At 46.4% G+C, this 12,391-nt stretch overlaps 1 protein-coding gene across 1 annotated transcript in view; it reads right to left on the reverse strand.

Moving 5' to 3' along the window:
- Positions 1-12,391, reverse strand: part of Myrfl (myelin regulatory factor like) — a 102,200-nt gene that overhangs the window by 53,314 nt on the left and 36,495 nt on the right. The window contains exons 3-6 of the mRNA XM_055626201.1: positions 8,021-8,088; positions 7,703-7,931; positions 6,924-7,063; positions 1,288-1,438 (exon numbers count right to left, since the gene is read on the reverse strand). Of these exons, the coding sequence (XP_055482176.1) occupies positions 1,288-1,438; positions 6,924-7,063; positions 7,703-7,931; positions 8,021-8,088 (588 nt within the window). The remainder of the gene's footprint in view (positions 1-1,287; positions 1,439-6,923; positions 7,064-7,702; positions 7,932-8,020; positions 8,089-12,391) is intronic.

Below are 12,391 nucleotides of genomic sequence, written 5' to 3' on the forward strand. Positions count from 1 at the left end.
GTGTGTGTGTGTGTGTGTGTGTGTGTGTGTGTGTGTGTGTGTGTGTGTGCTCTGTCTATGAGTTAGACTCTAGAGTGCCAGCACAGGTGGAGGTCAGATTTGGTTCTCTCCTGCCATCTTGTGGGTTCCTGGGATGGAACTCAGAACTGCCCTTGAGTGCTTCTACACACTAAACCACACAGAAACACATTTTAAAAGTGTCTTCTGAGAGGAGAGAGAGAACACTTACCTTTTAAAAGTTGGCCAACTCAGATGCATGGAAACAGGAAGGCTTTTACTAAGACACACACCTTGTGTGTCACCGTTTCATGCTTCAGACAGAACACAAAATGTTCTCCAAAAGATGACCAAGGGAAGGCTGTCTCAGAAGCAAGATAGAGAAGCCTTCCCTTTGTTTTCAAATTGCATACAGACACAGGCACAGTTGTGAGATTGCAATGAAATTAGCTTCCTTTTGATACCTATTAAACACAACTCCCAAAAATCTTTTTGACTCCTTAGGCTTGACTTCAAGAAAAATGTTTATTCCTGTAGCCTAACCAGCCTAACGGTCCCAGAGAAAAGCTTTGCTGTATTTGAATTTGGAAAATACCCAAAAGACCCTCAAGTGCAGGGCCCAGTATTCTCATCTCGTGTTGTATCTGTTACTTGAAAATTCTACTCTTTGTCAGAAAGTGTTGACTTTGAACCTGACAGCATCGATTCTCAGCAAAAATATTAGGAGTAGTCAAGTCACCTGGCAACCAGTTCACTATGACCGCCAAAGAATTCTACAGCATCACAAATTTATGGCAGGACTAGGTGTTAGTTATTTTCCAGTTGTTTCCCTTTTGCCTTTTATTTTATTTTTCTAAACGTTTATTTTGAAGGTGATGTACATGTGGAGGTCAGAGGACAACTTGTAGGACCCGGTTTTCTCCTCCCGCCATGCAGGTTCCAGCGATGGAACTCACGTCAGCAAACCTGACAGCAAGCACCTCCGCCATCTGGCCAGCCCCCCAGCTTTCCTTTTAACCGGGCCTGTGATCCTGGGAAAAGTTCCTCTCCCTCCAACATTTAGTAGGTAAATTAAAGTAAGTTGTAATTACAAGCCTGGGCTCTTGAAAGCCAGAAGCCTTTGTCCCAACGATTCTTTAAGATACAAATTATAAGGGGCTGGACAGACCCTTTCTCAGTGGCCCACCTGATTTGATCAGAGATTGCACTTAAGCCCAAATACTTGGATTTAGTCCTAAAATATAGCACTACGTTTCCAGTCCATCCCAACGCACTGCTAAGACCACTTACAGTTTTTCATAGTGACTGTTTAATAAGCTATGCCAAGGAACACTTTGGTATGGCTGCCACTTCAGAGCAGGAGAGCACTGGTCCACAGGCATCCCATTATGTCCCTCTCGGTCGTGGTCCTGCACATCAATGCCATGAGTCTTACTTGTCACTGTGAAAACAAACAAACAAACAGGTGGGTTAGACTATTCCTACCCGGCTGAACCGCTAAGCCTCGCAGATAGCTCACGGGCTAGGGAGCAGGCCGTGTGTGAAGCAGAACAGTCGTGGGAACCACCAAGTGCTGGGTGGCAAGAGAAGAGCTGCTGACTGGAACCCACAGCCGTAAGAAAGGATAAGTTCAGGTCAGCGAGCTCCAAGAAAGGTGGTTGGACACCTGTAGGATCCTGCCTCCTACACAGCTCCTTGACACTTCCTGTATGTGTGGTTCTAATGAAAGCTAGGCCCAGCCCCAGAAGGGCAGTCACCCAGGATCAGTCAACATTTAGCATTAACTATTTGCATTTGGGGTGGCCATGTAACGTAATGCAATGCAAGCACGGCACATCTCAGCACTTTGGGTAATGAAGTGACCAAGATGCTCTATTTCCCATGGGGTTTGAACCTCTGGGATATGTTCTCAAGACCAGCTGGTACCATTTGGGAACAGGAGAGTCCATCTGGGGAGGATGTCAGCACTGAGCAGGTGGGGATAACAATGTTGGCAACCTGGTCCTGAGGTGACATGACTTCTGGGGCCAATCTTAAATTTTCGTGTTTAGAAGCCAACAGATCTAATTGGTTTTATGTTTGTTATCAGGCAATTTGATGACTTTGGTTTTCAATTTTACTTGTTTCAGTCAACATCCTAATTTGGTACAGGTCTTTGTGACACCAATATTCTGTGTCTCCCAATGATGTCAAAGATGCACACTGGAGAAAAATGTAGACTCTTCAAACTGGTGCTTAAAAAACTAGCTATCCACATGTAAAGGAATGAACCTACGTCCTAGTTTCTCACCCATACAGACCTCAGCTCCTCACGGATCAAAGACCTTCTACTCTAAAATTGCTAGGGGTAATAGACAGTCCTAGATAAGAACTTTCTAAATAGGACTCTGTCATTTAGAGTAAGGCCAGCATGAAGTTCAATGGGACCTCACAAAGCTAAGAAGCTTCTGAATAGCAAAGGAAAGAATTTGAGTGGAAGACACCTCATAGAATGGAAGAAAACCTTTGCTAGATACACCTCTGACAGAGAATTTATGCCGAGGACATACACAGAAGCCAAACAAGAAAAGTAACAACCCAACCTAAAAATTGGTCTAAGAAACTAAGCAGAGAACTTGCAAAGGAAAAGATACAAATGGCCAACAAATATTTTAAAATATTTACTTATTTTATTATTAGTGCTTTGCTTAAATGTATGTCTGTGTGTCCTGTATGTTTTTTGTGCACATGGAGATCAGGAAATGGTGTCAGATTCCCTGGAACTGGAGTTATAGGTGGTCGTGAGCCATCATGTAGGGCCAGGACCTCTGTAAGAGCGACATGTGCCTTTAACTACTAAGCCATGGCTCCTAATAAATGTTTTTAAAACTGTTGAGCATCCTTAGCCACAGGGGAAATTAAAATTGCTCATTAATGATATCAATTAATGATATAATTAAATGAAAATCTCTGTGCCGGGGATAGGCTACTTCCTTGTGCCAAGGAGGCCCTGAGACCTCCAAAACAATGCTGGCAATAGCAACTGTTATGGGTTTCCCACCAAAAGTAGCCGGGAAGACCCAAAGATACACATTCTCTGGTCACAGGGTGTAGAGGAATTAATCTAGAACCAGGCTGGAAACTTCCTCTTTGCTGGCTAGCCCACAGAGGGCCGTAAGATGCTATGCTTACTGCTGAGGAAGGACTGAGACCAGCAGACTTGTTCAGTGTAGACCCTGAAAGTGATTCTACCAGTCAGCCAGGCAAGATGAAACCCTCGTACAACAGTGTCAAGTCTGTGATGGAAGTAAACGACCACTTTCTGCTTGAATTTGAGGCCTGTTCTACAGGAGGAAATTCACTTCTGGTATTATAAACCTAGTCAAAAGCGTATGGCTGAGGAGAGCATAGGCCCTTGCAGGAAGGCTACCACTGTTTTTTTGCTAAATGATCATGATATGCCCATCAAATTGTCTTCCACATAATCATGTTTATGTCCATTGGCCGGACTGTCAACTTTGGCCAGAGAAGCTTCTTTCTGTAGTGGTCAGTGGTGACTACAGAGACGAATAAAATAGTCATAGTGACAAGAATAAGTGACTGTTGACTTTTCAGCCATAAATGAGATAGCATCTCCTCCGAGGCTCAGAGAACAGCGCAGAAGAGGGGAAAAAAGAGAACATAAAGGCTACAGGATGAGGTAGAATATTGTAGAACCCTGTATTCTGGATATGACATGGTAGGAGAGGATGAGAAGTTTTCTTCAATGGTGTAGCCGTTGGTAAGATGCCCATGTCTTGTGAGCAATACTAATGATAATCATTGGGTCATCAAAAGGAAGGACATAAAGGCAGAAAGAGAACTGACTGGCAAGAAGTAGGAGATGGGGGTGGAAGACAGACATCTTGCCTGAGATCAGGAATAAGGGCGATAGCAGGTGTTGGAAAGACCAGGTGTGGGCTATCACAAAAAAGCCCACAAAGCCTGTTCCTTCCATCCAAGGACTTGCTTCACACCTCCACTCTTAAAGGAGAAACACCCAGGAAAACAGTGATGCTCTCCGAGCTTCCGTTTCCTCATCTGCCAAGTGTGGGCGCCACCAGCTTCCTCCTGAGTTACTGAGGCGGCTCAGTGGGACGATGCCTGCTACTGGAGAGCATTCACACAGAACTCTATGATATGGCTGATGTCTGCTATTCCGGAAAAGCCTAGGGAAATACTGGTCTCGAAGTGACTCTATCTGCTGCGCTGACCGGAGGCCGACTAACATGGCCTCGTACTTGCTCACATGCGGTAACAAGGTCAGGGTACCGGATACAGCCGAAAGCCAGCTCTGCCCCTGCAGCCCTCGTCAGGAAAAAGTGTGCCAGAAGGAGTTCAGTCCCAATGACATTGACGTTATCGTGGAAGACAAAGGCATTTCTTGCCCTTCCCCCATCAAAATGGTAAAGGTATCCATCCCTGCCAGCCATGCAGGGAGTCGATGGGGTCCTGGAGACCACAAGGACACTGGGAAATTTCAGGCACAGGCCCAAGGTCGATACTGGAATCCATTTTTATTACTTTTAATAACCAGCCCCTGGTGCTTTTTGAAACTTGAGAAACTGCCCCAGGGCTTGGCTCTTTATGTCAACTCCGTGGTGAGAAGCCGCTTTTTCAAATTCTTTTAGATTCACACGTCAAAAAACATATTCTCTATAGGTTGGTCTACGGTATAACTACCACCCTCTCATATTCAGGCAAGTGGGGTCAGGAGAGTCTGTATTTCCTCCCCCATGAAATATTCTGTGTTCACAGCAACACAGCAGTTCTACAACTCAAATGCCACAAATGGCGCCTTGGAAGCCTTGCCCAATGCGTACTTCTTGGGGAAGGTCGCCAGCTGTGACTAGTAGTTCTTGTAGAACTAATGGGATTCAGTATCACCGTTGAGACGCACCTCTGGAGGTGTCTGTGAGAACATTTCTGGAAATTCTCAACCGAGCAGGGAAGACCCACCCCGTGTGTGGATGACAGGATCCTGTGGGCTGCGATACATGGCTGAATAGGAAGAAAAGAAAGATGTGGGCAGCGGGCTTGAGTACCAGCATTTTTGCTCTGCTTTCTGACCACAGATACAGTATGAGTGTGTTAGACGGTCATGTCTTCCCTACAGTGATGGAGTATATGCTCACACTGTGAGCCAAAAGAAATTGCTTTTGGCTTTCATTAAATTGCTGTTGTCAGGCATTTTGAAACAGCATGAGAATAAAACTAATATATTATCAAAGGCTGATCCTGAAACACAGCCCAACCCCTGACAATAAGACCAGTGCAGGCTCTTCTTCCACTGTCAAGGGTTGTAAAGGCCCCAGGTCTCTGCATCACCAAATCAAACAGCAGCTCTGCACCAGAAAATGTATACCAAAACCGCCAATACTACGGTATCTGGATTAGCTAGGTCTTTTGTGTGTTTGTTTGTTTGTTTGTTTGTTTGTCCTGGGAATTGCTTGTTTCTCATTCTCAGTTATCTGGAACCAATTACCTTCAGCCAGCTTTTCAGTGACCTTTAAAGACGACTTAAACAAGGGATCCAGGAGTTCCTAACTGCTGAGACATTTCACTTGCTCTTCAGAGCTTTCCTTGAAGATGGTGAAAAAAATAAAAAATAAAAAATAAAACAATGCCCATTCTAAGACAGAAAAACCACCACAGGATGAAGCTTAGCTCTGGACTGGCCAAGACTAACTGAGCAGCACTGTGGTCCTTTGAAAAAACTCCTGGAAGATATGAGTGGCAGTTGGGGCATCTGGCATCCGAAAAAGAGTGGGCAGATGGTTCCCTCAGCTGCCTGGAAATGTAATTAGTGTTTATGTTCTAGATGTGGGTTGCATCCCTAAAGAAAGTAGGGTGCCCTTGTACAGAAATGTAGACGGAAGGTTCTATATCCAAAAGCAGGACTTTAGTAAGCATTCTGAGCTTCAGTGGTGGGGGAGAAAAGGCTATTAGTGCTCATGGATCAGTGAGAAAGGAGATAAGGCAGTAAGGTCAAGGTTCACCTCAAACAGAACTGATGTCCACTGCAATTCTAGCATGGCCACTCTCAGGGACAACCACATTTGGGAACTGGCTGGGAGGGTGAGGTCATTGCCCACAGACAAAAACAACAAAGTTACATACGCATGTGCCCATACCACAGGGGAAGCCAGTTGACTCTGGAAAGGCTCTCTCCTACCACAGGTTTATTTAAGCCAAAGGCAGCAACCCCAGCTGGTTGCTTTAGAGCATGGATGGTGAGAGCTTAGGGACAGGAAGAGGAGAAGGAGCCCCTGGAAGAAATCCTGGGTTTCTCACAAAACTGACTCCTGGAGACAGAGCATAAGGTTTATAAACTGAATTTGGGGCGCTGTTCACACTGCATGAATTTGAATGATTATAGTAGCAAGTAGAATTGGCTTGGAGAACTGTCCCTTATCCTAAAAATTCCAAACAGTTCGCCTTCAGGTTCCAAAAGACCAAGCTATCCCCAACTTCATCACTTTAAGCTCAAAACAAATGTGCTACATGTTATTTAAGGTAAGCAAAACACTGTGGACACACACACACACACACACACACACTTGAACCCAGAGTTACAAAGGATCATGGGCAACAAAGAAAAAGGTAGCCTATAGGCTCTTGAAAGCTCTGTATACATCATTTCCCCAGGCTTGGGGTCTGTATCCTCTGAGAGTTGTTTCTCCTGAAATAGAAAGCATTTTATGTGCACAGGGGAGACAGAGCAACTGCCCCTGGGACACTTGAGTGACTGATACATCAAGAGAGTGGAGTACAGTCCCAGAGCCCATTGTTGCTCGTCTGTGAGAGGGAACATAGCTGTGTGAGGCTGCTGAGAGGCAGGTCAAAAGCCTTGACACAGCAGTCAAGACTTTCATGCCTTGATTTGTCACAAGGCCACAGTTGCTCACTTGGTCTGAAGTGGTGGGCCCACGCATAGTCTCCAGCGTCCTCTCGAATCTGCGTGTGCTGGTGGGCCCAGGAGCAGCAGTCCCCAGGGTCCTCGCGAATCTGCATGTGCTTTCTCTTCTTTGTCGGAGGCACCGAGGCTCTGAAGTCAAGAAACCAAAAGGTTGGTTAGCATCTTTGCTCGCTGCTTGAAAACAAACTGAATTTCCCAGGCCTTCGCTCTCTGATTTCATAAGTCTAATCCCAAGTCTTGAAGGTCTCTTGGGCACTACTCTTCTGAAATTTCGTCTTTCTATAGCCAACCAATCTAAGATCCAACCCTCCAATAGCTTCAAAGCAGAGAAGACTCGGTCTGAACTTTTTTACATCTGTGAATTCTCTTTGCATGGAACTTGACCGCAGTCACAGATGGCCCTGGCTTTCCAGAGAAGGAGGAATAGAAGCCCGAAAGAGAAGACAAGAAAGAAAACCTGATTGACAGTTATCTGAGAACTAACTCGTTCTCAAACTGCCCTGAGCCACTCTGCTGAGGCAGCATAAGAAAGCGATGCTTCGTCTCACAACCCGAAGCTGTTCTACATTTCCCTGACATTTCAACTTTTTGTTGAAGACCTTGAGTTGAGGAGATTTCTAATGAAACTGAAAAGCCAGGAACCTCAAGGCCTCCTAGTGTCCTATGTACGTTTCCACACTGCCACCTGCTGGACAAGACGCGTGTTCCCTCCTGGCACTCCACCTGTGGATGCTGAGCTGGTTCATAACTAAGTGTCTTATCCTTTACCCGGGAACGTGGCACGAAGGCTGCTGATGGTAAGAGCAACTCGTCCCCAGCCTGGAGGGCCCAGTTTGGTGACGAGAGGTGGTGGGGTGACCGGACTCCGGGTAGCCGTTGTGAAAGCTGCGATGGGTTTGGCCGGACATGCCCTGTGGCGGGTACTCGGGCATCAGCTGGGGTGCGGTGGTGGAGGGGACGAAGGTAGCTGTAGGCCTCAGGATCCGGCAGCACGCGCCTGCTTGGAAGACAGGAGCGATAGGTGCCTCCCATTCTCACCACCCAGTCTTGAATCGACCAGGCAAGGTGCTAGCTGGACAGACTCACCTTTGACCTGTGGAGGAGAGCCTGGGTCCGAGGCAGAGTAGGGCGGGGTATCAGGAAGCTGCTGTTGCCTGGGGGTTGGAAATACTGCTTTTTGTTGGGCTCTATTTCACCCGGTTCTAGCCACCAAAAGGTGGCATCTTTCCACGCGCAGCACCGCCGGGACGGGGAGGAAAGCTAAGCTTTGAGTCCCAGCTCTTCTCTTCACCTCTCCAGGCCTCTGCCCTAGTCTATAAAATAGAAACCATTGCCACACCCTCTTCGCTGTACTGTGAGAACAGGGGAAACGTCCACAGAACCTGTACCGTAAGGCTCCGAACTTAGTGTTCCAGAGTGCAAAATGCTGTCACTGAAGCAGGCGATGGCCTTCCACGCACGGGAGTGTGGGGCATCCCACGCTTTGGGGAAGTAACTCGAGGGTTCCACAGAAGCAGTGATGTTCCAGCATAATAAAAGGTGATAAAAGTTTGTTTTCATCATTCACCATTTGGGGACGTAGGGCAGAGAGGAAGATAAGTGGAGGGTGAAAGTGGAAATGGAGAGGCAATGAGGTTGAGATATAATGACACCTAAGTATGAAAATGCCATGGTGATGTCTATGACTTGTATGCTAAGTTTACAGATTAATTTTAAGTAGAAAAGTTTTTTTTAAGTTCTATCCTCAAATTGGCTCCTTAAAATTTATTTGCCCTCTATTAATAAGAAAGAGAGAAAATATATTTATCTTTATCAGTGTAAAGGAATAGAGAGGCCTAGATACTGAAAGGCTTAGACTACCTGAGGATAGAGCACAGCACACAGCCTTTCAGGAACAGTGGCCGGTGGGTAGGATGACAGGACCGAATCAACAGAGACTGCCTGGGTGGGGTAGAGGGGCCTGAGGACTCAACAGGGAGAGCTCCCGTCAAGCGAAGGTCAGAGCATCAGTGTTGTCGGCAGCTTCACATGGAGAAGAAGGGGGGAGTTGGACACAGGGTTGGATGGAGGTGTCAAGAACAACTAGACCCCCCTGTCAGCCCACGTTCATCACCCCAAAGTTGGAAAGGTTTGTTTTCTGAGGAAATGGAGTCAGGAAGACTGTGGTACGGGCAAAGACCGCTGGGATGAGCACGGAAGGATGTGTTACAAACCTAACTACTGAGGCTGGGGGCATGCCTCAGGGGCAGAGAGCTTGCTTGGTGTACGTAAGGCACTGGGTTCCATTCCCAGCACTGCCAAAGAAAATGAGATCTGAATGCTAAACTGTTAAGACCTGTCTTCAGCTCTGTTCTGCATACATCTAAGCTGATTTAACACAAGGAAGACACCGGAACATTTCTCCCAGGAAACACTGCATGTGCTTTGGGCTAAGGAGGGAGCACAATCTTTTATAATCTGTGATGAAAAAAAAGTTTATATGTATGTATATGAGTGAATAAATGTGTGAGTGTCTGTGTGTGTGTACTTGTGTGTAGAGGTGAGAAAGTGTCAGATTCCTTGGAGCTAGAATTACAGGTAGTTGTGAGCTGCCAGATATAGATGTTGGTAATTGAACTTGTGCCCTCAGATGGTCACTGAGCCATCTCTCCTGCCCCCTCCCCATTTTAGTAATTTTAATTGGAAATAAATAGCCAGTCCCTATCTGATCACTCTTTAGTAAAGTCCATCCTCTGAGCGTGGTGGTTTGCACACAGAGCTTACATAGAGCAATGAACCAGGGGATACTGTCAGAAGGCCTGTGACATCAAAGCCAGAGCAGCCAACCAAATACAGAATTCGGAAGGATCTCCAATAGCTTCTTCCCCTGCTTCTGAGACGAATGGCAAGCTCCTGCCCGACCTGATCTTCCAGCAGGGGGAAACTTTAAGCTGTGGGAGGGCATAACTACCCAGAGATGCCAAAAGTGGACAAAAGCAACAGGATTCTGGAGTGGCTTTGAGGCTCAGAGGAAAATGATGGCAGAAAGTGATGGTCTGCTTACAGCTCTTAGCTAACCAAAGTTAAAACACAAAGTAACTGAAACTCCGATAGAAACCCAAGGATTCTCAGGCCTGAAGAATGAGAAATGGGAGTCTGGGAGAAGCAAGGATGCTGAAAACTTAACGGGGGGGGAGGGGGCTCTTGGGAAACAGAGGGGCACCCCAGAATCAGTGTATAACAGCCTCCATCTCTTGCTGTGTGTGGAGGGGAACTGAAACCTGAACCAGTTCTCAAGAGAGAGTCTACAGTTGGTGTCTGAACAGAGTAACTGCCTGTCCAAACAAAAGTTACTCAGTGTCCAGAGAAACGCAGACTAGCCCCTGCACCCAGCAACCACAATATTTGTTGGCAATTTCAGAGGATCTTAAGCATTACAAGTCTTTCTCACAGTTTGCCTCCCCTCCCAAAATTCAGCATAGTCACGCCTTTATCTTACTAAACAGCTATCAGTCCAAGGGTTTCATAGATTTAGGAAAATGTTGTGGTTCCTTCCAAAGCATTTAAAGGAAGAATTCATGAGCACTGCCCTCAAAACTAGTCATGGCTGTTTGGGATTAATCTGCACTGTAAGTTCTCCCTTCTCACGATCACACTGTCAAGGATCCTGGCAGCGCACAGTAGGCTCTTTGGGGACTCTGTACTCTGAATGTGTCTCTTACACCAAAGGGATTTTCACAAACTAGACAGACATCAGATCATGGTTGATATGTGGGTCCCTCTTTGAGTAGCCAATGCTGTCTATAGCATCTGGAATAAATGGAATAAAGAAAAAAATTATGAGCTTCTTAGCAGCTGGCAGAAAATGTATTCATTTGCCTTCTGACCTCCTTCCATTTGGACAGTGCAATCTGTTTTTGTCTTTTGGAGGATTGATGGAGAGGCCCAGTCTTCTGGAGGTTGGGGTCTATGCAAAGCAAGGGGAAGCCAAAGGGACCTTACCTCCTAGTGGCTGAGGTCATCCGTACCTCCATGCTGTTCGTGCGCTGCCCCCACAGCAGCCCGTATTGCTTTCAGATGGCAATTCTGATGGAGCCCTAAACTTACTGACTGCACACTATGCTAATGACTCCCCGAGACCCACTTCGGGACCCACACACATCAGGCATGATCCTCACGTGACTCTCCTGGTAAGGCTGTCTACCACACCAGCTGTGCAGTGAGCTGAGCTCAGCACAGTTCCTGCTCCAGAGCTGGAACTCCATAAACATGAAAGAGTAAAAAAAAAAAGAAGCACGACCATGCTGTGTATGTAAATCCATATATCAAAAGAGTACTGTTATCACCACCAGTTCCAAAATGGTAGCTTTCCCCTACCCCTCACTTTCTACCTCTCTTACCTCCCTCTAATGTGTCTTCATCTCCTTAAGAGACTGCAGACCATCTGCCATTGTCTCTCTCTTCCCACTGGAGAGGCACAACAGCAGTGGTGTCCCAAGAATGAGGAAAGGAAATGGCTTACCCCAAGAGCCAGCAACAAGGAAGTACATTGTAGAGAACTGCAAACCCACAGCGAAGCCTACAAGGGGCCAATCTGCTTTGTATTACCTTCCAAATGCATCATCAGTCCTGGAAGGGGGGGGAGGTGCCCTGCCAGGACAGACCACTCTTTGCCCTTGGTAACCTCCCAACAAGGAACCCCTCTGCTTCATTCATGGTTGTAGCTCATCCCCCAGCTGTCGTAGATGATGTAATCTTGACATGCGTAATTTATCTCCCCCATGTGGCCCTTCACGTTAAAGACGCATCTCAACAGTATGTGCGGACTGCCCCGCAGCATTGCAGAGAGAAATACTCGCTCTAGTACAATTAGAATTTGCAACTATCACCCTGAGACCGAGATTTTTGAACAACGGCTCTGAGGACTTATCAGGGGCTAAGGTAGCCCAAGAAAGCTATCTCACAGTAGGACAGCAAGACACACTACAGGGTAGATGCCCCAGCTTCACCCCGCCCCGTTCTGTTCGAAGCTGCAGGGCTCCGGCTTTCTTGTCACCCCTCCTCTGCCGCCTTAGACACAGAGACCCTGCTTTGGGAATCTTGCCTGGGCCTGGCACCAGGCTAAATCTTATATTTTTGGTGGTGAGCCTAGCCTTTAACGGTGAGCCATCACTCCAGCTAAATCTTCAATCCATTGCCTCACCTAACATCTAGGGTACCGGATGCAGAAGTGCTATGATTGTCCTTGCTCCACCATGAAACCAAAACTGATGAAGATACACAGTACGCCCTGCGCTGACATCTGGCAGGTAGTCAGCGTCGAGCCATGCACTGCCCTTCCATGTTTTAGATGCAGATCAGCTTAATCCTGCTCATTGTTATAGGTTAGTTCTCCTTCTGATATATATATATATATATATATATATATATATATATATATATATATATATATATATATATATATATATATATATATAT

This window comes from Psammomys obesus, unplaced genomic scaffold, assembly GCF_907164565.1.
Source record: "Psammomys obesus unplaced genomic scaffold, mPsaObe1.curated_primary_1811, whole genome shotgun sequence".
Taxonomy (NCBI): domain Eukaryota; kingdom Metazoa; phylum Chordata; class Mammalia; order Rodentia; family Muridae; genus Psammomys; species Psammomys obesus.